This window comes from Macaca mulatta, chromosome 1, assembly GCF_049350105.2.
Source record: "Macaca mulatta isolate MMU2019108-1 chromosome 1, T2T-MMU8v2.0, whole genome shotgun sequence".
NCBI classification, from domain to species: domain Eukaryota; kingdom Metazoa; phylum Chordata; class Mammalia; order Primates; family Cercopithecidae; genus Macaca; species Macaca mulatta.
Genome location: NC_133406.1, coordinates 154,494,282 through 154,520,838, shown reverse-complemented (window position 1 = coordinate 154,520,838; position 26,557 = coordinate 154,494,282). Strand labels below are relative to the sequence as shown.

Sequence of the window (26,557 nt, the reverse complement as noted above, 5' to 3'; positions counted from 1 at the left end):
ACTACTGGGTATATATCCAGAAGAAAAGAAATCAGTATATTGAAGAGATATTTGCACTCCCAAATTTGCTGCAGCACTGTTCACAACTGCCAAGATTTGGAAGTGACGTAAGTGTCCATCAACAGATGAATGGATAAAGAAAATGTGGTACATATACACAATGGAGTACTACTATTCAGCCATACAAAAAAGAATGAGATTCTGTCATTTGCAACAGCATGGATGGAACTGGAGGTCATTAGGTTAAGTGAAATAAGCCAGGCACAGAAAGACAAATATCATGTGTTCTTGCTTATCTGTGGGATCTAAATATCACAAAATTGAATTCATGGAGACAGGAAAGGAAGGATGGTTATTTGAGGCTGGGAGGGGAACAGTAGATGAGGCGGAGGTAGGGAAAGGGGCATAGTTAATGGGTACAAAAAAAATAGTTACAAAGAATGAATAAGACCCAATATTTGTTAGCACAACAGAGAAACTATAGTAAATAATAATTTAATTGTACAATTTAAAATAAATAAAGAGTATCATTGGATTGTTTGTAACACACAGGATAAATATTTGTGAGGATGGATATCCAATTTTCCATGATGTGATTATTATGCATTGCAGCCTGTACCAAAATATCTCATGTACTCCATGAATATACACACTTACTATGTACCTACAAAATTAAAGTAATAAATAAAAAAATTGCCTCAGCAAGAATTCCAATAATAAATGGAGCTTATAATCCAATTTTATATAGACTTCAATTTTAATAAATACATTAACAAAAATTTGAGCCCTAAAAATATGTTATCAATAGGTGACCACACAGGACAGAAAAAAAAAAGACACAATTGAATCAAAATCAGAAATATTAGTGGTTACAAAAGAAACCAGTTTCAAACTACTCCCAGTAATTAAGATTTGAATATGTAAATAAAATGTTTAATCATAAGGAAAACAGTAGTATCATTTATACACAGATCCTCCTCACTTTGCACTATAGTATAGGACAATAAAAATAACTATGCAAGCTGAAATTGTACAAAGCAGTCTTACTAAGCAATGGGGAAATTTACAATTGTTCCATGGCCTTTAAATATTTTTGTCAAAATGTTAAAAACTCTCTTACTGTTGGTTATAGTTGCATGGAGAAATAAAAAAAAATACTAGTATTAATTTAGTACAGTATAATTGAAAACATTAGAAATTAAAGCATCATTTATTTTGAAAAAAGTTATCAAAATTAGTTTGAAAGTGTTTGCCTTCTTGTTGTAGTCTAAATTATCATACCAAGCAAGCATACTTCCTATGCCTTGGCAAATTGTCATACTCGCTTCTAAGTACGGATCTATTCCCAACATTTCATCTTTTGCACTTTCAATGTCATGACATATTTCCAAGAGTTCTTCTAATGTGAAGATTTATTTTTTGAAAGTGTCACTTCCTCTGGAACATCCTTGTCCTATTCATCATAACCACTTTACTCATTTATGTCTAAAAGTTCACCAGCAATAAATTTCCATGGCTGCATATGCAGAGTCTTAAATGTCAGCAGTATCTCATGGTCAGCTATTTCTTTAAAATTCCTGTTATCACTATTCCTTTATTTGCTGTTCTTTCATCTTTGTTAGCTAATACTCCTTTCTATTATTCATCTGTGTAAAATATCGCTTGGGTTTATCACTGCAAAACAAGGAAACAACACAACTCTAGTGTCTGTACCTGATTGAATAACAGATACACAGTGAGCAATCACCAACAGAGTGAATGAAATGACTTGATTGGTAATTGGTCATGATGGACTCCATTAATTATGCAGTGATTTGTGGACTAAAGGGCCAGTAGCAAAGTCTGTACTTTATGTAGTTAATCATACTTAATATACTGTGGTAAATGAAATATTAATTATGTTTTTGGGAACAGATGCTATGTAATTAAATTGTGGCAACCAGAATATATGTATATAGGAACCACACAAAGTAAGGACTGCCTGCATATAAATATTGAGAATTATTCTCAATGCCCCTATAATTTACATGTTATTAACTTTATTTATCAATGGTTTACTCCTTTTAACAGTTTTCTTTTCCCCCATTAAATGGGAAGAACTTATATTCATGGAGATAAAGACTTTTCCAACATATGAGAAAGTATTCTACATAGCACAAGGCAGCTTCTGTATAATCACCCCCACTCTCTATCATAAGCCTGGTTTCAGAAAGGTAGAAGCATATCTCTCTCGAACTCATAAAAAATGTTAAAGAAATTCTGGAGACTAAAGGATTTGCCTCTGGCACTCCCCTTCTTACAATCCTGTAGTACCTCTCTACTACACAATAATGTACATGCTTTAACATGGCTTATAAATCCCTTTATAATTTGGTACTTCAATACTCCTCAAGCTCTATCTCTTGACACCTTCTCCCTCACACTTCATGATTCATGAACAAAGAAGTGTTTCTTACCTCTCAGCCTTTGCTTATGTGTTATCTATGTGTAGACAGCATACTTGTCCACTAGGTGCAGTATCATTAGGATAACTTCTGCTCATCCTCAAGAATCATCTCAGATGCCACCTCTTTCCCTGATTCCTGTATCCACCCACCCCTCACCTCCAGGAGGCTTATGTGAAGCTCAACTATGTACTATAATAATTCTTTCATATTTTCATAATCACACTTGCCATAGCATAATTTATTTATATAATATATAAATATAACAATTTTTATATATTTGTATAACATAAATATAATTTACATATTTACATAATATATAAATATAATTTATATTTACATAATATATAATAATTATAATTTATTACGATACTTTAATTATTTACTTTTGTATAGGTTACATATCCCTTACCTGAAATGCTTGGGACCAGAAATGTTTTGGATTTTGAAACTGTTCAGATTTTGGAACATTTGCATTACACCACTTGAGTCTCCCAAATCTGAAAATCTGAAATCTTAAATGCTCCAATGAGCATTTCCTTTGAACATCATGTGGGCGCTCAAAATAATTCGGATTTTGGAGCACTCCAGATTTCAAATTTTTAGATTTAGGATGCTCAGTCTGTAACTGTTTTCTTTTCAAGACAGTAAGCTACTTGAAGGCAGGAACTATATACATCATATATAGTTGATATACATATCAACTGGATATCATATATGTATATCATTTACATAACAGTGGTTTGCTGAACAAATTGCAGGACAAAAAGATGTGACTAAAACAGCTGCAGAATTTTAGGGTTAGTTACAGAATTTATCAAGGAAAAAAACTGCTCTTCTGCTTGAGGCAATTTTCCTGGATCTTTTGCCTCTGTCTAGTCTCGGGAAGCTGAGGCAAAGGTGAGCTAACCATCGTGCATAATCCTGTAAAAGGCAACATCACTGAGTGATGAGTAACAGGTTAAGTAGTTCTACTTAGCTAACCTGAAATAAAATGATGGGTGGTTGGAGCCAGAGGACTCAGTGAAAATAAGACAGCGGAGAGGAGGTGGTGCTTTGACAAGCAAGCAAGGTGAAGGGGCAGAGTCAATTGAATCTAAGAGCAGCATTATCATTCATTCAGTCATAATATGTGCTTGTTATGTGCCAGACACTGAACTGCAATACCACAGTGAATGAAATGTAGCCCTTACATTACACTTAAGCAACTTATACTATATTTCCTAAATCCATATATTTTTCCCTTAGCCACTGTTACTGCATTGTTGTCTAAAAGCCAACATTAAATTTTCTTTCTCTACAACGTAATATCCTTATTCTACAGATTAGGTAATTATAACTCTCTACTAAAGTTCGTCAAATATTACAGGACTCATGTCAGCAATGCCTTGAGGAATACAACAAAGGCCTATGACCATGGTTTGGCCAAAACAACCAGAGAAAACTATGGCAAAATTGAGAAATAGTGATAAAATAGGATAGTATAGTTATCAAAAAAGAATCCCTAAGCAAGAATTCAGAACAAGATGAAAATCAACAACCAGAATAATGTAAGCACTTCTTGGGGTAAGGCCTTAAAGTTCCTAATGTTTTAAGAATAAAGATTTTAATTATTTTTTTTTTAAATATTAAATAAAAGAATAATCCCAGATAGCTGGAGAACTTTGGGAGACTTAAATTATAGGACGAATACAACACAAACCTCTCTATTCTACCCACCTTCTCACTTAGAACATACTTCCCTAAGGCATACAACAGACTCATGCCAATGTTAGTCCCAAACTCCTCACAATATTCACTTGCTAATCTCTTTTAAGTAGTACTTGGCTTTTTCTGTGGTCCCATCGATCCCTAGTACCTCTCAACCAGCCCTCACATAGAAAAACAGTATGATAGATGAATTCTTAAAATGATGCTAAATCACAGATCACAGCTTATTCTGAGGACACAGAAATATTTACAAAGACTTCTGGAAACTGAAATACTTTTAGCCAAATGAATTTGTCATTAATGTTGGAATTTCAATCATATGAGCCAGACTGAGGGAAATATCTTTGGACGCAAGGAAGTTTTCAAAGTCCCCAAAACTACGCCACTTTGGCAACCACTGGCTTGCCTGTTGGAGAGTTCAGTACTGTGATACCTTGTTCTCAGCTTCCCCTACCATTAGTGGAATTAGTGGGATTGCAGAGATGGTAACAGTGGTGGCAGCACAACTTCCAAGCAGCAGCATTTGTATTAGACTCAGTACTACACTTGAATTGGGAAGCAACTCAAAGTAAAACACAGCTCTGCAGATTTTTATAGGAATAATAAGCCAGTGAGAGATGATCTATAGAGCTGGCTATAGAGCAGTAGAATTCTCCATTATCTTTCTTCAGGCACTGATTTTTATGCCAACTCTGATTTTTTTTTTTTTTTTTGGTCATTGTGATTATCTATATTCAGTATTAATATAGCTCCTTAGTACTATCCTTGCTTTAAAAAGTTTATGAAGAGCTGCACACTTTGGGGGTGACTGATAAGTCACAGTGCATTCCACCCGATGCTTTTGGTTCTTTATTCCTGCCCAACTTTATACAGATATTTACTGTGTGCCTCATATGCAATGAAAAGATTCTTTTAAAAAATAATTGAACAAATTCTCTCAAAGTAAAATAAAAATTCACATGGATTTATAGTTATCACTAAACTGAGAGGATTTTTCAATATCCAGAAAAATATTGTCATATATTATTTACAAAAATCTGTTTTAAAATGTGTGCATCATATTTCACAACTGCTCTGAGTTGTGGTAAGGGGTGCTTAACTACTTCAATATGGCTTATCGTCTCGAACTTAGAAAAACTGTTTCAATTGATTGGATTGCTAATGTTCTTATAATTATAAATAGAAGGCTTTCCATTCTAATGTAGCAACTGATTGGCTATATTAAAAAACGTAAAAATCTATCTTGATTCCAAACTCAGAATTAGGACTCGTGTCTTCCATCCAATCAAGCATGCACTCTGGATCAAACTTATCTGTTTTTTGGCAAAAATTCAGACACTCAGTAAGAAGTAAAACTACACTTCAGTTCCTAGGAAAATAAGAGTTACATGAAAGTTGCTTAGTTAAGGCAATATAACCAGTCAATCTAGGGAAAACATATTGCTCATTAAAAATGTTAATACTGGTTTCAAAAAGTGGAAATGGATGGAAAAACGGGAAAAAGAAAGAAGCAAACCAAAAAATCTATTAAAGACTGAAGAGAATACTGCTGCTAATTTGCTTGCCTTCTCTATCTCATTTTCACTTTCAATTTTCAAGACTCTTTTTTACGTTAATCTTCTATTTATTTACCTCAACAGTTTTTATCAGTCATTAGTGTATTTCACATAACTTTCTTGCAGACATTTTAGCTTTAAGGATTACTGGAGTTTGGTTTATATTAGAAATATTTTAATATTTACAGGTACTTTCCAGAGAAAAAGAATAATGAAGTCATTGTTATCTGTCATCCAAAACTATATTTGTTCCCTTGGCTTTCATGAAAAACAGTATTTTACTTCCTCTTGCAAAATGCTAGAGATAGTCAGATGTACTTAAATACCAGTATCTAACAGATATTGACTTAACATGCTTCCAGCCAGAGTAAGAGACCCATAGCCCCAACCCCAGCCCTAAGTTGGCTGACTTACCATGTGCATGCACATGCCCCTGACCTGAGAAACAGCCTGGCAAGCCCACCCCTGACAAAGCCTCACCACCACCATCACAAACTCTCTCGGCCTAGGCTACCGAGACACTCATAAATGTCACTAGCATGGATTACAACTGAAGAAACTACATGGAGACTACGTTACTGTTTCCATCTAGAACCAAAGCCAATATATCCCACCAAAACAATACCCCAAGACCAGTTCATATGAAAAAGTCTTTCCCTAGGAAACCTACTCCATAAAATTAGAAGAGGTAATTTTTCCACCAGATGTGTAGAAATCATTGTAGGAACACATCAAACATGAAAAAGCAAGGACACACCACACCTCCAAAGGAATAGAATAATTTTCCAGTAACAGGTATCAATCAAAGGAAATACACAAAATGCCAGAAAAAAAAGAATTCAAAATAATAATCTTAAGGAAACTCTGTGAGAAATGAGATAATATAGATAGACAAGTCAACAAAATTAGGAAAACAATTCATGATTTGAATGAGAAATTCCATAGAAATAGATATCACAATAAAGAACCAAACAGAAATTTGACAGCTAAAGAATTCCATGAATGAAATAAAAAAATACAATCAAGAGCCTCAACAGTAGATTAGACCAAGCAGAAGAAAGAATTTCTGAACTTAAAAGTCATTTGAAATAATAGAGACAGACCCCCCAGCCCCCCAAAAAAGTAAGCCTACAGAATTTATGGGACACCATTAAGGGAACAAATAGTTGCATTATGGGTGCTAAATAATTAATTAATTAATAAAGAAGCAGTATCCAAATTATTAAGAGCACAGTCATATGTGTCAAACAGGCCTGGATTTGAGTTATAAATCTTCCAAATAATAGTTGCATGGCCTTGAAAGTGTGACTTAACCCTCATACACCTCAATTAACTTATTTATGACATACCAAACATAGTATCTGTCTCAATGGGTTGTTTTGTTGTTGTCGTTGTTTGTTTAAGTGACAAGATCTCACTATGTTGCCCAGGCTGGAGTGCAGTGGCTATTCATAGGCAGGATCGTGCTACATCACAACCTGGAATTCCTGGGCTCAAGCAATTCTCCTGCCTTTGCCACCTAAATAGCTAGAACTATAGGTATGTGCCACTGCTCCTGGCTTCAATGAGTTGTCTTAAAGATTAAAAGAAACTGCTCAGCAGACAGATTAGAACACTGTACACAATAAAATAGCTACTTTAAATGTTAGTAGTAATAGTTACAATAGTAATTCATAAAATAGTTTAACAGATAAAAAGATATAATTACTTCGTATTAACCAAAACCTAAGTACCCTTTCATCTCTCATAATATGAACTGAATAGTTAAAAGCACAGCAATTTCAGTATCCTACCATCACTCTCAAAGTGACCCTGAAGAATTATTTTAACCACTCTGGGCTTATGTTTGTTTTCTCACTTAGAAAATGAATAACTTAAATCTTTGTATTGATCTTGAGAATTCATTCAGCACTTTCGGGGAGAACTGCAAGGATGAAGGAATAGGAGTCCCTAGGTTACAGCTAATAGGAGCCACTATTCTAGGTTATCTTAGCATGGATCCTGTTTGCAGGAAGCAATTCTGTGAGTGCCTTAAGTGTCCAAAAATGAACCACATTAGTTCAAATTGAACCAAATTCAATAAAAAAATAGCTCTTTACCTGAACATTCTACGTAATAATGAGTCTTGTCCTTTCCCTTTTCCATACAAACCACAGGAAAAGTATATCAAGTTCATTTTGAATGTATTTCTATTGTATACTCATATCAAAGTAAGACACACCACAAGGAGTATGATACAAACTTGTCTCAAGCCCGCTAGGTGGAGAATTAGTCTTAGGCTTAAATTGAGTCATTGTATCCTTTTCCTAGTTATACTTGGTTTTCAAAAATCTGTACACAGTTTCCATTAATAGAAACACTCTGAAAAGGAGGAAAATATTCCAAGAAATATTACAAAATAATCTCAAATATTTCAACACTATTCTGAACTACTGTCAAAGCACAGTGAACCAGGGATTCTTCTTTTATCAGAAAGTAAGTCACTTTCTAAATACTTTCAACTAAATTTTAGCTTGAGAAGATCGTGCAATAGCTCCTAATTGATAATACACCAAGATCCCCGACTTCTATAGGGTCTACTTCTATCAGCTAATAATAAAAGCCAGATTGAAAGGTTTTAAAAAATCATATAAGAGAAACAAGAAATCTGTGAAAGATAATTAATGGCCCAGTATGTTTAAAATAATGCTGTTTTATGACTTTACTAGAAAAGAAGAATGCAAAATAATATTACACAGACCAAAAAGAATATATTCTTAATATTTTAAAATACTGATGGGCCATATAACATGTACACAGGTCTCTGAAAGTTAGTAATTCTGCTTTAAACAAGTACAACTTCAAAGTTAAAACAATAATCTGCTCTAACAGTTAAAATCAAAGTATTTTTTTCTTTGGTCTATGAATAATATGTATTCCCAGAGATTGCATGTTATATACTCTTCTACACAAAAACTACTCAACATTTACTTAGTGTGTCCCTTTCTGGAGTGTTAATTTCAGGAACCACAGACATCATTTAACTACAGAAAGTAATGATTATTCTTCTGTCATATACAGTATCACTGCATAGGATGCAATAACTGTATTTTAATATCAACTAAAGTAATTGAGAGCATATCCATATTATGAGGTCTTGTTTGATGATATATGTCAGTACAATCGCCTAAGAGATATGAGTAGTCATATGTATACTCAGTAGCATTAAATAAACAGATTCATGCCTGTGTATCAAGATCAATTCTGTCAGAAATGATCACTCTGCAGTTTCATGTCTCCTTGAGGGGCAGCCAACAATCTCAAGGGAGTTACCAAATTCTAACTAATGTCTAGGATGAAGACTAGTCTGAAGAACATTAAAATAATGGTGTGGTCATTGAAGACAAAATACTCTCATGAGTACTTTTTCATCATTGCACAATTCAGCCCTATAATAGGGGCCATGAAGGAAAGCAAAACAGGTCAGGATTATTTCCAAAACCATATAAATAGCTGATGGTTTACATTTATTAAGGGCTGACTATTTATGTGATACGTTGTTGCAAGGATTGTCTCATTCTATCTTCCCCCAAACTCCCTATGAAGTGGATAGTATTATCCTTACAATTTACAAATGAGGCAACTGAAGCTTGGAAGTTAAGCAATCTGTCCAAAGTTGATGGAACCTACAAAATGGCAGTTGGGATTTGAACCAAGCAACCAGAGCCTGAATACCACTTGCAACATAAGTCTCCCAAGAGGAAAGGGATATGGAACACTAAGACAACAACACAGCTCATTATTATATGTATTTAGACATCCATATCAAGTCAAATACTGCCCTACAATATTTTGGTACTCTTAACACCTTAAGAAGAAATTTTTTGTTTTCCTCATTCCCTGTAGAAAATCAGTAACTTAGTGTTTGGGAAAAAACAAGCTGACCAGATAGAAAAGAAGTTATACCTCTTTCATCCAGGAAACTACAAGATATATTTTATAAAATAATTATTGCAACTGTGTCAGTACTCCTTTCTACCTCACAAAAAGCTTAGTCATATGAACATGACTACTGTTTTTTACTAGCCATCCCCAATCCTCACTTCCATCCTACCCTTCACGCCTCATATCTGTATATACCTCAAGACAGAGATTATTATTTCCCAGTAAAATGAGAACCCCTTAACAAATCCATATGTATTACCTATAAGCAGGTAAACCTCACTTTGGGCATATAAAAGTCATAAAGTGACTTCAAGGTCTCAGAAGTAGGTCATTTCCCTAATATAGTTTAAAAAAGGAAAGCTTCAATATTCTATCAGTGACTGACTTTCTCTTGCATGTGAATTCTGTGCCCATCATTAATTGAAGGGTCTTCTTTTATTTTCTCAAGATTCTGCCTTTTGTGGGCACCACTTTCCGGGATGATGATGGCATCCTAATTTTCTTTTGCTGAGAAAAGGAATTTTAAAACATTAGTTTTAGGCTCAACTTCAAAACAAGATCATAGTGACTGAAGACCTCCAAGATCCATATATCATCCAGTTATGTTTTAGAACAAGGATCCCTAAAGAAAAAGACAAAAGAAAAAAAGAAAAACAGAAAAGAAAACAAGTAAAATTCCATCTTACCTTATCACCTTGCATACCAGGGGGGCCCATTAATCCAGAAAGGCCTTGATCACCCTATAAACAAAACACAGAAGTTTAATGTCATGAAAGAGAATTGAAAATTAGAATTCTCTTGAAAATTAAAGCTCCCTTTAATCTTAGACATCAGCTCTTATTACAATCATTTCCAATCTTCACAATCTTTGAGCCCGTTTCTGAGGCTTCCCGCCCTTCCTTATCTCTTCCAGGGCTTAATAACTGGACTGTATTTCCCCACCTCCATATTCTTGCTCTGTTTTCTCTGTTCTTTTCTGTAATAAGGCTTTTGCTATCAAACTTCGCCTCAGTCCAAGGTCTATCGTGTTTTAAAAATTGAAAGTAGGGCTGGGCACGGTGGCTCATGCCTGTAATCCTAGCACTTTGGGAGGCCGAGACAGGTGGATTACTTGAGGCCAGGAGTTCAAAACCAGTCTGGCCAACATGGTGAAATCCGTCTCTACTAAAAATACAAAAAAACTAGCTGGACATGGTGGCGGGCACCTGTAATCCCAGCTACATAGGAGGGTGAGGCAGGAGAATCACTTGAACCCAGGAGGCGGAGGTTGCAGTGAACCAAGATCTCGCCACTGCACTCCAGCCTGGGCAACAAGAGTGAAACTCTGACTCTGTCTCAGAAAATAAAAAAAAAAAAAAGAAAAGAAAATTGAAAGTAGTTTCCCTAAAAAATCTACAAGTGCATTGTGAAGCAGCTGTTGAGGTGTCACCCCTACTCCGTTTCTGTGAGGACCTGCAGCCTGGTAGGACTCCCAGAGAGAATCTCACGGGCTGTGGTGGGACCAGCTAGGTTCACGTGACGCACAGGAGGCACTTCCGCTTCCAGAGCTGAGCTGGTGCCTTCCATCCTGCGTGCCAGCACCACAGAACGTCCCTCACCCCGGAGTAATGAGAGAAAATTGATTGGTAAGTCCATCATGTGCTTGGCTCGAACAGACTAGGCGTTACCGATTAGCGCTACCATTTTTACATTTATTACACTGATAGAAGGAAGAGAAAACTGCACGAGGAAAGAGGAGACAAGAGGCTGGTCCTCTTACAATAGCTTTAGTCATGAAGGAATCATTTAATTTCTCCTCAAATTCCTCCATCTGGAAAATGAGGTTGATAATGATGATGGTGATGATGATGATTTCGATGTCATCTCACCTGTCTCATGGGAAAGGAAAAACTTACACCATTTAAAAACTATCTATGCATGCTCTTTTAAAGCCCCAAAATGGCTTAAATCTTTGTGTATGGTCTATTACAGATGTTACTTAGTGGATGTTACATGGTGAAGTACTGAATCCTGCATTTCTTTTTCTCTTTCACCATTGACTATATATTTATTGTTAAAAATGGCTAAATGGTTAAAATAAAATTGTTTGCCAATCCCCTTCTACTTCCACCAAGTTAATGTTTGTATTTTATTTGTATTCAGATTTATGTGTATAACCAGTTTCCTGTTTCCTCAGTATATTTGAATCCAATTTAATGTAAGTACAATTTCTAAAGATCATTTTTAAATTTTACCATTTTAGGAATACCTCTATTAATTTTAAAAGTTGGATTTTACTAAAGCTCTATGGCAACATACTATTAAATTTTATATCTTACTATGTTTCTGTTACAGTTTTAACCACAGTTAGTATACAAGTAACTCAAAAAGTAAAAAAAGACTAACATGCTTCCAAGTCTGAACTCCCATATTGAATCACCCTATATTTTGCTCAGAGAAGCCACAGGGAAAGATAAAACCAAGCATTTGATATAAATATGAATGTTTAATCTAGGGGTTTTACTTGAAATAGTCACCAAAACTGAGTGGGCCTCTAATTTCTAAATTTTAAGTTAAGAAATCAAATGTATTATATTTAGATATTTTTAAATATGGCACTTGTGTTTCTCAAATTGCAGAATTTTGTCCTTGCAATAATTAAGACAGTAATGAAAGTACTATGTTTATACTAATAATCTTCTGACTCAGCGAACTCAGTTCCACCACAATAATAAAATTACCAAAATTTTAGATTTAAAAAATGTTGAGTATGTACTCCCAAAATATGTATAACTATTGCATAAAAGTAAAAATTTTAAAAACAAAATAAAATAATTTTTTGATGATTTACTATTTCATATAGTATCTGTAGAGTAATTATGTGATTTTTTAAAGTTTATAATTGTTTCTGTAAGCCAATAAAAAGACAGATTTCAAACTTTATGATAGTTTCTGTAAGCCAATAAGATCAGATCAATTTTGGAACCACCAAAATTGTTCAGGGATTTTTAAAGTTTGTGAATGTATACTACATAAACAAACACATCCTATAATTATATTACATTTATAAAGTGCCTGTCTAAACCAAACTTCCCAGATGTCCTCCTAAGACTCCATTTGTATTTATCCTCACTAGAAAACAGTATTCTTCTCCTGATAAAGTTTTTGTAGTTATCTTTGCTTTAAAACTAGTTTTTACTTAAATATGTATATGTTTGTATTGACAGCATTGTGATGAAATGAAAAGCATACTGGATGAGAAGTCTAAAAATTTGGATATATATCAACTCTGCCATTTACTATCCATGTGATAAGTCCGTTAAAATCTATGAATTCTGTTTTCTTAATGGGAAAACAAGATAATGAGTGCTTCTCTCACAGAGAGTTACCCTGGTAATTAAACATCATAAAGTATGTGAAACTATTCTAAAAAGATGTAAATTGGCATTACAATTTATATATTATTGTGTGCATATGTATTAACAGAAAAATCTTTGCAATTAGGACCACATCCTGTTCTAATTTTTTACCCCATCCACTCCCCATTGGCAGATAGTACAGTGGCAGGCCACTGTAGACATTTAATAAAAGTAATGTTGAGGCCGGGCGCGGAGTACAGTGGCAGGCCACTGTAGACATTTAATAAAAGTAATGTTGAGGCCGGGCGCGGTGGCTCAAGCCTGTAATCCCAGCACTTTGGGAGGCCGAGACGGGCGGATCACGAGGTCAGGAGATCGAGACCATCCTGGCTAACACGGTGAAACCCCGTCTCTACTACAAAAAAATACAAAAAAAAAAAAACTAGCCGGGCGCGGTGGCGGGCGTCTGTAGTCCCAGCTACGCGGGAGGCTGAGGCAGGAGAATGGCGTGAACCCGGGAGGCGGAGCTTGCAGTGAGCTGAGATCGGGCCACTGCACTCCAGCCTGGGCGGCAGATCGAGACTCCGTCTCCCAAAAAAAAAAAAAAAAAGTAATGTTAAGACTTAAATCAATAAGTGAAATGGGTGATAAAATTTACATAATTCTTCAAATAGTTCTTCTTTCATTAAAATCCAATAATTCTCATTTTTTTCTTCCTGTCTGATACAGTAAAATCTACATTTTAAAATGCTTGAAATATATTACTATAATTTCATTTCATGGTCAAATAATTACCTTTTCTCCAGGAACAGCTTGACCTGGGGAAAATCCTGGATCTCCTTTGGGGCCCTAAATAAAATAGTTATAAAACAATTGGTAAAGTATAAGTTGCATATAATGTGTCATATATCTTCAGGTATTTATTACCAGATGTTATATACATTATATGGTGTTAAATAAAATAATTTTACATTGAGATAGGCATTGTTTATTTCATTTTTTAATGTATATTTTTCTTAGCCTTATTTTTAAATGATGAGAAGATTCCTAAAAATTCTCTAGACATAGTTGATTTTTTAATCTAATAAATTTAAAGTTATACACTATTGAAACATTTTTCTTGAAGGACCTAGGTAAAGATTTATTATCTTTTCCATTTTTGTGACATATTGAGTTGTTATTCCTATTTTAGCATTGAAAAACTATTACTTTAGTAAAAGAAAACTGCTTATAATAATCCTTAAAATTCTAAGATATCGTTCCAAGTTTAAATGTTTTCCAAAATATTACAATGCACATATATTACTTTTATTATTATGAAAAATAAACCGAAAAAAGATACCTCTAATCCACAAAAGTCTTTTTATTCTGTTATAAAATTAGATGCTTTTCATAGTCTGAGGATCTTTATCTTTTACATTTCAAGAAAATATGACATTAGGTTTCAGCTAAAGTTTTTTGGTACAATATTAAAATATTTTTATGATGCACAGTAGCAAAGTAACTCTTTTTCAAACTGTTTGTCACATCTCAAAATATAGGGGCCACAATGGAGATTCTTTAAAATTCAAATTCTGATTTCATTACCATTCTCAACTAAGAATAAATAGTTCTCCTTTCCTAGATACTTCTAAATGTTATTTTCACTGGGAAATAGTCATGTCTTTTTACATATGGGATGCTTTTAAATGACACTTAAGCTGACTGATGAAAGATGGAATACCAAAAGAAAAGTCCTGCATGTCCCCCAGTAAGTACTTGCATTTTACAAATTAGAAATGAACCCTCACTGGCAAAAAGTCCTATATTCTATAGTCAAAGAAAAATTCTATATGGTGTAAGGAAAGGGGGTCCAGTTTTAGTGTTCTGCATATGGCTAGCCAGTTATCCCAGCACCATTTATTGAATAGGGAATCCTTTCCCCATTGCTCGTTTTTGTCAGGTTTTTCGAAGATCAAATAGTTGTAGGTGTGCAGTTCTTATTTCTGGGTTCTCTATTTTATTCCATTGGTTTATGTGTCTATGGATTAAAAACTTAAATGTAAAACCCAAAACTATAAAAACCATAGAAGACAACCTAGGCAACATGATTTAGTACAGGCACAGGCAACGATTTCATAATGAAGACACAAAAAGCAATTGCAAAAATAACAAAAATTGACAAATGAGATCTAATTAAACCAAAGAGCTTCTCTGAACATAAAAAGAAACTATCAACAGTGTAAACACAACCTACAGAATGGGAGAACATTTCTGCAAACTATGCATCCAACAAAGGTGAAATATCCAGCATGTATAGGAACTTAAACAAATTTGCAAGAAAAAACCAAACAACCTCATTAAAAAGTGCACGACGGATATGAAAAGAAACTTTTCAAAAGAGGACATACATGCAGCCAACAAGCATATGAAAAAAATCTCAACATTACTGATCATTAGAGAAATGCAATTCAAAACCACAATGAGATGCCATCTCACACCAGACAGAATGGCTATTTTGAAAAAGTCAAAAAATAACAGATGCTGATGAGGTTGTGGAGAAAAAGAAATGCTTATACACTATTGATGGGACTTTAAATCAGTTCAACCATTGTGGAAGACAGTGTGGTGATTCCTCAAAGACCTAGAGACAGAAATACCATTCGATGCAGCAATCCCATTACTGGGTATGTACCCAAAGGAATAGAAATCATTCTGTTATAAAGACAAATGCATGCATATGTTCATTGCAGCACTATGCACAATAGAAATGACATGAAATCAACCTAAATGCCCATCAGTGATAGACTGGATAAAGAAAATGTGGTGCTGTACATACACCATGGAATACTATGCAGCCATAAAAAAGAATGAGATCATGTCCTTTATAGGGACATGGATGGAGCTAGAAATCATTATCTTTAGCATACGCACACAGGAACAGAAAACCAAATACCACATGTTCTCACTTGTAAGTGAGAGCTAAATGATGAGAACACATGGACATATAGAGGGGAACAACAGACACAGGGGCCTACTTGAAGGTGGGAGGAGGGAGAGGATCAGGAAAAATAACTAATGGGAACTAGGCTCAATACCTGGGTGATGAAATAGTCTGAACAAGAAACCCCTAACGACACAATGTTACCTATGTAACAAACTTACACATGTACCCCTGAACTTAAAAAAAATTTTGTTTTCTTTAAGGAAAGTTTGTCTTCTAGGTTGACCTCTTCTTTATTGTAGCCATCACTGCTCATTCCACTACTAAGGCTACAATTTTAGGTCACTGGTTATAAGGTTATGAAACCTAAGAAATGGCTTTGGTGATATTTTAATATTTAAAAACTTAAGTCATCATCCAAAAAGGTAATATACTTAGAATTTATAAGAGAAATTAGAGCTTATCTAGTAAAACATATTTTGTAGATAAAAGAAGCAATAAAGCCCAGAAAAGTTAATTGACTTGCTAAGGATTACTTAGGAAAATATTTGCAAACAAGGTCCATTTTCTTTCTTGTATCACGATGCCTATTAAAAATCTTATCTATTGGTTTTAATATATTTTAATCTTTTATTATAAAAGCTAACTAGTTGATTCAAGGCAATAATTTACAAAAAATTTTAAAATAAGAAATGATAGCCCTTGAAAAGTTTAAATATAACAAAACCCTTTGTGACCAATGTTTTTATTATAAATATCATGTTAAAAATTCTTATGTTTAGATCCTACTTGAATTTTCTATCATCTGTCAGTGTGGCAGGAAAATGGCGTGAACCCATTGTTTACAATACAACAATAAGATTGAGAAAGAAAAAGTGAAGTAGGATAGAGGTAGGGACAAAAATGTCTGTGTAGAGTAGGTCCAGGAGAGAATGAAAGGAGAGGAAGTCTCCTAGCTAACAGAAACAACTTAGGAGTTTCACTCTAAAAGGGAGCAGCATAAGGAGCAGAAAGGAGACATAAAAAGAAATGGGGAGTGTGGAGCTTTTATGCTCTATCCTGCCATACCACCTTCCCAGGAAATCAATGTGTTCACCCACAGAAGCTCTTCAAATCTTGTTCAAGAGTTTTTATAACCCAGTTTCCAGTCCCTCTCTCCCCTCCCTGGCAAAAGGGGTAGGGGAAAGTAGGGCTGAAAGTTCCCATTCTCTAATCATTTGTGTGTCTTTGTGGTGACCAGACCCCAATGCTGAAAGCTATTTAGGGATCCCAGCCTGTGTCATCTTATTAGAATAAAGTCTGGTGTGGTCAGAAGGGGCTTGCTATGACTAACAAACGACACCCCTATCCCTCAGAAAATTTCAAGTTTAGGAGCTCTATGCCAGGAACTAGGGACAAAAACCATATATATATATATATATATATATATATATATATATATATATATATATATATACCACATCATTATTTTTTTAAATCCCCAATTATTTGCCTTATGTCTCTTTCATTAGGCTGTTTGTGAGTTGTATCCTTACAATAAACTGGTAAAAGTAAGTAAAGTGTTTTCCTGAGTTCTGTAAACCGTTCTAGTAAAATATTGAATCTGAGAGGATGGGTCATGGGAACCCCTTAGCTTGTAGTTTGCCCAAGCAGAAGTGTGTCTCGTGGTCTGGGCATCTCATTTTTGGCTGGCATGTGAGGTGTGGGAAGTCTTGTGGGACTCAGTCTTAAAAACTGTGGAGACTCATGCTAACTCTGGTAAGCTGTTGTCAGAACTGAATTGAATTGTTGGATACCCAACTGATGTCAGAGGATATGAGGATCTTACAGATACAATCACCTAGCATCATCAAAAGATGATGAATGACTTTTCTGAAGTTATGTATCAGCTTAAGGAGCTTTGGGTACAAGACTATGGGGTTTTCTAGGTATAGAATCATATTGTCTGCAAACAAGGATAGTTTGACTCACTCTCTTCCTATTTGGGTGTCCTTTGTTTCTTTCTCTTGCTTGATTGCTCTGGCCAGGACTTCCAATACTATGTCGAATAGAAGTGGTGAGAGAGGCATCCTTGTCTTATGCTGGTTTTCAGGGTAATGCTTCCAGCTTCTGCCCATCCAGCATAATGTTAGCTGTGCATTTGTCATAGATGATTCTTATTATTTTGAGGTATATTTCTTCAATGCCAGGTTTATTGAGAGTTTTTAACATGAAGGGGTGTTGAATTTTATTAAAAGACTTTTCTGCATCTATTGAGATAATCATGTGGTTTTTGTCTTTAGTTCTGTTTATGCGATGAATCACATATTGCTTTGCATATGTTGAAATAACCTTGCATGGCAAAGATAAAGTCTGCTTGATCATAGTGGATAAGCTTTCCAATGTGCTGCTGGATTCAGTTTGCAAGCATTTTGTTGAGAATTTTTGCATCAATGTTCATCAAGGATGTTGGCATACAGTTTTCTTTTCTTGTTGTACCTCTGCCAGGTTTTGGTTTATGATGCTGGCCTCATTTAATGAGTTAGAAAGGAGTCTCTCCTCTTCAATTTTTTGGAATAGTTTCGGTAGGAATGGTACCAGCTTTTTTTTTTTTTTTTTTTTTTTTTGTACATCTAGTAGAATTTGACTATGAATCTATCTGGTCCTGGGCTTTTTTTTTGTTTGGTAGGCTATTTATTACTGATTCAATTTTGGTGCTCATTTTTGGTCTGTTCAGGAATGCAATTTCTTCTGTGTTCATTCTTGGGAAGGTGTGTGTGTGTCCAGGAACTTACCATTTCTTCTAAATGTTCTAGTTTTTGTGCATAGAGGTGTTTATAATATTCTCTGATGGTTACTTGTATTCTGTGGGGTCAGTGGTAATATCCCCTTTGTTTTTTCTAATTGTGTTTATTTGAATCTTTTCTCTTTTATTAGTCTAGCTAGCAGTCTATCTATTTTACTAATTTTTTCAAAAAACTAGTTCCAGGATTTGTTGATCTTTGAATGATTTTGCATGTCTCAATCTCCTTCAGTTCAGCTCTGATTTTGGTTATTTCTTGTCTTCTGCTAACTTTGAGGTTAGTTTTCTTTTTTTTTTTTTTTTTTTTGAGACAGAGTCTCGCTCTGTCACCCAGGCTGGAGTGCAGTGGCCGGATCTCAGCTCACTGCAAGCTCCGCCTCCCGGGTTTACGCCATTCTCCTGCCTCAGCCTCCCGAATAGCTGGGACTACAGGCGCCCGCCACCTCGCCCGGCTAGTTTTTTGTATTTTTTTTAGTAGAGACGGGGTTTCACCGTGTTAGCCAGGATGGTCTCGATCTCCTGACCTCGTGATCCGCCCACCTCGGCCTCCCAGAGTGCTGGGATTACAGGCTTGAGCCACCGCACCCGGCCTTTGAGGTTAGTTTTCTATTGGTTATCTTTTAGTTGTGATATTAGGTTGTTAAATTGAGATATTTCTTTTTGATATGGGTGTTTAACGCAACAAATTTCCCCTTAATACTGCCTTAGCTGTGTCCTAGAGATTCTCATATTTGTATCTTCATTCTTATTAGTTTCAAAGAACTTCTTGACTGCTGCCTTAATTTCATTATTTACCCAAAAGCTGTGCAGGAGCAGGTTATTTAATTTCAATGCAATTGTATGGTTTTGAGCAATTTTCTTAGCCTTGATTGCTAATTTTATTTTGCTGTAGTCCAAGAGAGTGTTTGGTATGAATTAAATTATTTTGCATTTGCTGAGGATTGTTTTATGTCCAACTGTGTGGTCGATGTTAGAGTATGTGCCATGTGGTGATGAGAAGAATGTATATTCTGTTGTTTTGGGTGGTGAGTTCTGTAGATGTCTATCAGATCCATTTGATCCAGTACTGAGTTCAGGTCCTGAATATCTTTGTTAATTTTCTGCCTCAATGATGTGTCTAATACTGTCAGTGGGGTGTTAAAGTCTCCCACTATTATTGCATGGGGATCTAAGTCTTTTCAAAGGTCTCTGAGAACTTGCTTTATGAATCTGGTTGCTCCTGTGTTGGATGCATATATATTTAGAATAGTTAGGTCTTCTTGTTGAATTGAACCTTTTACCTTTATATAATGCCCTTCTTTGTCTTTCTTTGATATTTGTTGGCTTAAATTCTGTTTTGTCCAAAATTAGGATTGCAACTCATGCTTTTTTCTGTTTTCCATTTGCTTGGTAGATTTTTCTTTATCTCTTTATTTTGAGCCTATGTGTACTACTGCTTATAAGATGAGTCTCTTAAAGACAGCTTACCATTGAGTCTTTGCTCTTTAGCCTGCCACTCTGTTCCTTTTCATTGAGACATTTAGCCTGTTTACATTCAAGATTAGTGTTGATATATGTGGATTTCATACTGTCTTCATGATGTTAGCTGGTTTTTATGCAGAGTTGTTTGTGTGGTGGTTTTAAAGTGTCACTGGTCTGTGTACATAGCATGTTTTTGTAGTGGCTGGTAATGGTCCTTCCTTTCCATATTTAGTGTTTCCTTTAGGAGCTCTTGTAAGGCAGGTCTGATAGTAATTAACTCCCTCAGCATTTGCTTGTCTGAAAAGGATATTATTTCTCCTTTGCTTACAAAGCTTAGTTTGACTGGATATGAAATTCTTGGTTGGAATTTCTTTCCTTTAAGAATGTCGAACATTGGCCCCCAGTCTCTTCTGGCATGTATGGTTTCTGCTGAAAGGTCTGCTGTTAGGCTGATAGGCTTCCCTTTCTGGGTGACCTGACCTTTCTCTCTAGCTGCTTTTAACATTTTCCTTTCATTTCAACCTTGGAGAATCTGATGATTATGTATCTGGGGGATGATCTTCTTGTGAAGTATCATACTGGGGTTCTCTGTATTTCCTAAATTTGAATGTTGGCCTCTCTAGCAAGGTTAGGGAAGTTCTCATGGATGATATCCTGAAATATGTTTTTCAGGTTGTTTCCATTCTCCCCATCTCTTTCAGCAACACCAGTGAGTCATAGATTTTGTCTCTTTACATAATCCCATATTTTTCAGGGGTTTTGTTCATTCCTTTTCATTATTTTTTCTCATCCTTGTCTGACTGTCTTATTTCAGAAAGCCAGTCTTCAAGCTCTGAGATCTTTCTTCGGCTTGGTCTGTTTTAACACATGTGATTGCATTATGAAATTCTTATATTTTTTTTCAGCTCTATCAGATCAGTTACATTCTTTTCTATACTGGCTATTTTACCTGTCAACTCCTGTATCATTTCATTGTGATTCTTAGCTTCCTTAGGTTGGGTTTCAGCTTACTGCTGCATCTCAATGATCTTTGTTCCTGTTCATATTCTGAATTCTATTTCTGTCATTTCAGCCATCTCAGCCCAGTTCAGAACCCTTGCTGCAGGGTTAGTACAGTCATTTGGAGGAAAGAAGGCACTCTGGCTTTTTATGTTGTCAGAGTTCTTGTACTGGTTCTTTCTCATCTTTGTGGGCTGATGTTACTTCAGTCTTTGAAATTGCTGTCCTTTGAATGGTTTATTTTTCTTTTATCCTATTTGAAGCACTTGAGGGTTTTATTGTGGTATAAGGCTGGCTCAGTCAACTGGCCTCATCTCTGGATGATTTTAAGGGGCCAAGACTCAACTCACAGCTCCTGGACTACATGCTCTAACTCTGAGGGACTGATATTGGACCTTGACTTTGTTCTCTGGCTCTTCAAGGTTTGGAACCCACTGCAATGTAGGGAGCTAAGTTCCTGGACCATTGGTCACAGCACTCCAATGGGTAGTGCCAGCCAAAGTGTTTCATAGGGTGGTAGCAGCAAGATCTGTCCTTGTTTGCACATGCCAGCAGCAGTGGCAGTGTGGCAGGATGCTGGCGGGTGCTGAGGGACCAGCCTCCATGCAGGTATATACAGCAGTGGCAGAGGTAGCATGACTCAGGAAGGTGGGGGTCACACTGGTGGACTGGTGGTGGTGTTAGCACAGGGGCGAGGCACTGGCAGATGCAGGACTGTGTGTGCCCTCTGTGCGTGTTTACACAGGTGGAGGTGGCTGCTCAGAGTGGGAGAGGGCCCACTTTTCTTTGTGCTTAGTTTCACTCCAGTGGCAGTGTTGGCACAGGGTTGGGGTGCTGGCAGGGACGGGGCTGGAAGACTCTATGCCTGCCGGGGCTCCGACTGCAATGGCGGTTTGGCAGAGGGAGGGGAGGTGGAGTGCACACACGCCAGCAACAGTGCCATGGCAGGGTTCACATGCAAAACTGGTGGAACAGGGAAGGCAAGATCTGCCTGCACACACATGCATTGGCAAAGCAATACAGGGAGTGGCCGTGGAGCCTGGGGATGCTGCAGTGGGGGAAGCAACAGGTCGGCTGTTGCATGTCCAGAGGGCCGCTCTGCTGGTCAGGCACAGTCCAACAGTGCAGGAGTTATGATGCGGGCCCCCAGGGCCCCAGCCTGGCTGTATCTGTTTGCAGTGCAGCACTGGGTGCCCTAGGAAAGGCCAGCAGATCAAGGAAAGCTCAGATCAGACCGGCTCCATCTGATAGGGAAGACCACCCTGCAGAGTTTACAGCTGGGCTAAAGTTCCCCCAGGGGAACAGTTCCCCTAGGGCTAAAGTCTCCTATGGGAGCAAGTGGAGCTTAGGGGGACTGGCATTCCTGGCCATGCTCCACTACAGATGCTCCTGCACCAAACCCTCTGGGCTCCACACTTGCTGAAGTGCTGCCTCTACCATTTATCTAAGCAGCTCTCCCTGCCAATCAAGTGGCTGTGGTGGTTGATGGGTCTCCTCCTGCTGGGATTCCAGAGGCCCATGGTGAAAGCAGGTTGCTCCTTGCCAGTTCAACTCACCTGTTCCCCAGGAGCTGGGGTCCATGAATGAGTCCTGATGGGAAGTAGCCCTGTGCAGGATTCCCAGCTTCCTCCCTCTTCCACCCAGCTTCTGCGTCTTCCCTCTGTCCACTCTCCATGCCCTTTCTCTACAGATCTGTTAGGAGTGTGCCAGTCATCCCAGTCTTCAGTGGCAGCTGTTCCACCTGGCTGTATCTAGTCAGTCATCTTGCCCAGCTCCCATATCATTCTTTACATTTTCATAATGTTGGACTGACTATTTTTTATGGCAATCTGACCCACTAAAAATTCTTATTGTGGGTAAGCATCTGTACTTAAGATATTTATTTAATTCATATGGAAGGAAAAATCGTACTTCTAGTTAAGATAAATACATGATGAAGACATAGGAAAAGACAGTCTTAACCAGGGATAGAACATAGCACCAAGATACTACTCTTTGGTGTTCAATACTTATATATATATATACTAATATATTAAATATTATTAATGAAACATTGTTACTGTGGGTTATTAAGGCTAGATGTTTTCATTTAACTGGATTAAATTTGAAAGAACTATTGGCCCTGACTAAATTAATACAGGACGTGAATGTTTGTAGGAAGGTTTTAGGCTTCCTCCAAGAAGCATTTTTTGGAAAAGAACTATCTTGACCACAGATTGCCTGGACTGGAATTGTAAGCACATGGTAGGCTGAAGATACAGACTCTACATGCATTCATTACTCATGTTCAAAGATCTATAGCATAATTTTCCATATTTAATTAATAGCAATGAACATTTCCATCACCCTGCAAATAAATAGAAATATAGTTCATTTAATAGATAAATATGATAAACTATACACCCAGGTGGCATTTGATAACAAGAAAAAAGCCATTTTCTCTGGCAAACAGGAAATGGAATTTACTTTCTTATTTTTTTTTAAGAAGAACATTATTTCTACCATCAGTCTCCTGATTTCAGCCAATGATTTCAGTTAATGATCCCCGTAGTCTTTCTCTATTTTAAATCATATTAGTTTTAGATGCTGAGAAAAATTGCTGCATATCCACTAAATTTGTGTATGGCACTTTATATTTCTATTATTTAGCAATTTAACAATACAATCCTCAGGGATTAGGAATCAGTTTCACTCCTCATAGAATATCTATATTACTATCATTATCTACAGGATAACCTAAAACCTTTGAATATAACTACTTTGTTACTATTACTAAATAAATTCATAAAGTCTTTAAGTTAGTTAACCCCACCACTATCCTGCCTTCTTAAGGTGGTGTTTTATAAAAGAATTCCTCATTGTGTTGGGAGAGACAACCTTGCGTAAAGAAAAGACCAAGACATTTCCAATTTTGTCTCCCCCTCTACCACTTACAAACAGTGTTACCTTGGGTAAGTGCTTACTGCTCTCAAGTGTTTTCTTCAGTGCAAACCAGAAGGTAATAAAGCCTGCTCTCATAGTACTTATGATTGGGATAAAACTAAAGAGATGTCATACATAAAGTAAGTGGCAGATATTGGATTAGAGGATTATAAAGTATAAAGCTTGAATGTTCTATTAATTCTGATTACTCTAAAAATGCATGTTAAGTACCTAAGAAAATCGTTTTCACAAAATCAAATACTACAAGATTTATATGATACATTTGTGACACAATGGTAATTTTTAATACCTGTCACAAATCTACTGTCCTCCACAAATATATGCAGTTAAATCATGATCAGTTTTGCCTAGTTTGGACACAGTTATCAAATCCTCAAATTAAATGTTAATTAAAGACTATTGTTCAGGTTTATATGAGTAAATTCCCAATAGGCCTAAGTTTTTGCAAAATAAATGTAGGTTTTTAAATCCCTAATATGCGGGTTCATGAAATACCTTATTGGTATAGTTATAGTCAAAATTAAGTCCATCCTACTAAATATAATATTAAAGAAGACTCTTGAGATTACATTTTCTTCTCTCCTAGGTCATCTCACAGACATATATTAATACTAAACACTATTTAAAAATACTGTTTTTAATATTTTTAAAATTTATTTTGATACATATTCTCCAGGTATATGTGATAAATAATTTGATATACTCTTATAATCAAATCAAGGTAACTGGGATCTCTATTACAATGTGTTTAATCTTGGAACAGAGATAATTTTACTTTGATACAAAGTTCTTCATTTTCTCAAATATTTTTTCTAAATATTTATATACATTTTAAGAAGCCAATGAAATAAAATACTTTCCACCATCTCTACGTTATCTCTCCTCACTCTATTTTCAACATTTTTTGTTTGTATTTGCTTCTATTCTGAAACAGCAACAGTGCTTATTAAGAAAGGACTCTCGGGCTGGTCGCGGTGGCTCACGCTGGCACTCCTCAGGCGGATCACCTGAGGTCGGGAAGTTGAGACCAGCCTGACCAAAATGGAGAAACCCCATCTCTACTAAAAAAAAAGATTAAAAAAAAGAAAATTAGCCAGGCATGGTGGCACACGCCTGTAACCCCAGCTACTCAGAAGCTCAGAAGGCTGTGGCAGGAGAATCGCTTGAACCCCAGAGGCGGTGGTTGCAGTGAGCCGAGATCGCACCATTGCACTCTAGCCTGGGCAATAAGAGCAAAACTCCGTCTCAAAAAAAGAAAAAAAAAAAAAAAATGGATTCTCTAAAGGGAGTAAACTGGTACTTGCCACTGCAGATTGAGAGATAAATTACAAGAGTGCCTAACTGTTCGCTACTGGCTGAAGTATTAGGTTGGTGCAAAAGTAATTGTGGTTTCTGTCTTTTTAATGTGCAAAACCCGGAATTACTTTAGCACCAACCTAGAAGGGGGAGAAGAATAAAAGACATGAGGAAATTCCCCTCTCCTTTTTTCTGTCTCCCTGGATCTTGTGGAGAGGAGGCAATTAGCAGGAATATAAACCCAGTATAACTTCGGCCCTGTGGAGAAATATAATCTGAGCCCTTACAGCTACTTTAACCTTACTAGACTAATTATAAAGTCCCCAAATAAAGCTCGAAGGGCTATGAAACCACAAACTCAAAAACAAATTCCTAATTTCTTTAGAAACCATCTATCTTCTTCCCTATTACTCATCCAGACTTGATTTTAAAGATTGGTTTTTCCTCTCTGAGGCACTTTTATTGAACTCAAAACAATTTTCAACACAGGTGAGAAATTTTAGAAAATTTAGATTTGAGTTATCCTTGTTATATGCTATTATTACCTATTAATAATAATGATACTACTTATGGCATCATAGCACCATGTTAAGAGCTTTACTCACATTAATGTATTTAGCCATCACTATAGCACTATGACCAGGTAGCATGATTCTCCCTATTTTACAGAAAAGGAGAGAAGCTTGATGAGCCTAAGCAAGCAATTTGCTTTTAGCCATTCAAATTGAAAGTGCTAAGACTTGCACCCACATCTGTCAGACTCCAAAACTTATGTTCTTAACCCCAATCTATATGATTTCATGTTTACTTCTGAATGCGATCACTGATAAGCAGAGGGGTGAGATCCTCAAAGATTCATGAAGTTACTGGCAACCAAGATCCTAATACTTATCTAATCTGTTCCCCAACCTCTGTCATCACTCATATGCACACTTTTTTTCTTTTTTCCTCTTCTTAATGCAATAGACTGAATGTTTTTCCCTTCAAAATTTATACATTGAAACCTAATCCTCAACGTAATGATAGGTGGAGCTCGTATGAGTGGGATTAATGCCCTTATAAAAGAGACCCCAGAGATGTAGTTAGTTCCTTCCATTGTGTGGTGACACATTGAGAAGGCTCTGCCTATGAACCAAAAAGCAAGCCCTCAGTAGATACTAAATCTTCTGGTGCTCTAATCT

At 36.3% G+C, this 26,557-nt stretch overlaps 1 protein-coding gene across 4 annotated transcripts in view; it reads right to left on the bottom strand.

Moving 5' to 3' along the window:
- COL24A1 (collagen type XXIV alpha 1 chain) overlaps nt 1-26,557 on the bottom strand; it is a 398,071-nt gene that overhangs the window by 331,491 nt on the left and 40,023 nt on the right. For all 4 annotated transcript variants that reach the window (XM_077987934.1, XM_001109249.5, XM_015144267.3 and 1 more), the window contains 2 exons: nt 13,768-13,821; nt 10,321-10,374 (listed from right to left, as the gene is read on the bottom strand). In XM_077987934.1, coding sequence (XP_077844060.1) covers nt 10,321-10,374; nt 13,768-13,821 — 108 coding nt within the window. The remainder of the gene's footprint in view (nt 1-10,320; nt 10,375-13,767; nt 13,822-26,557) is intronic.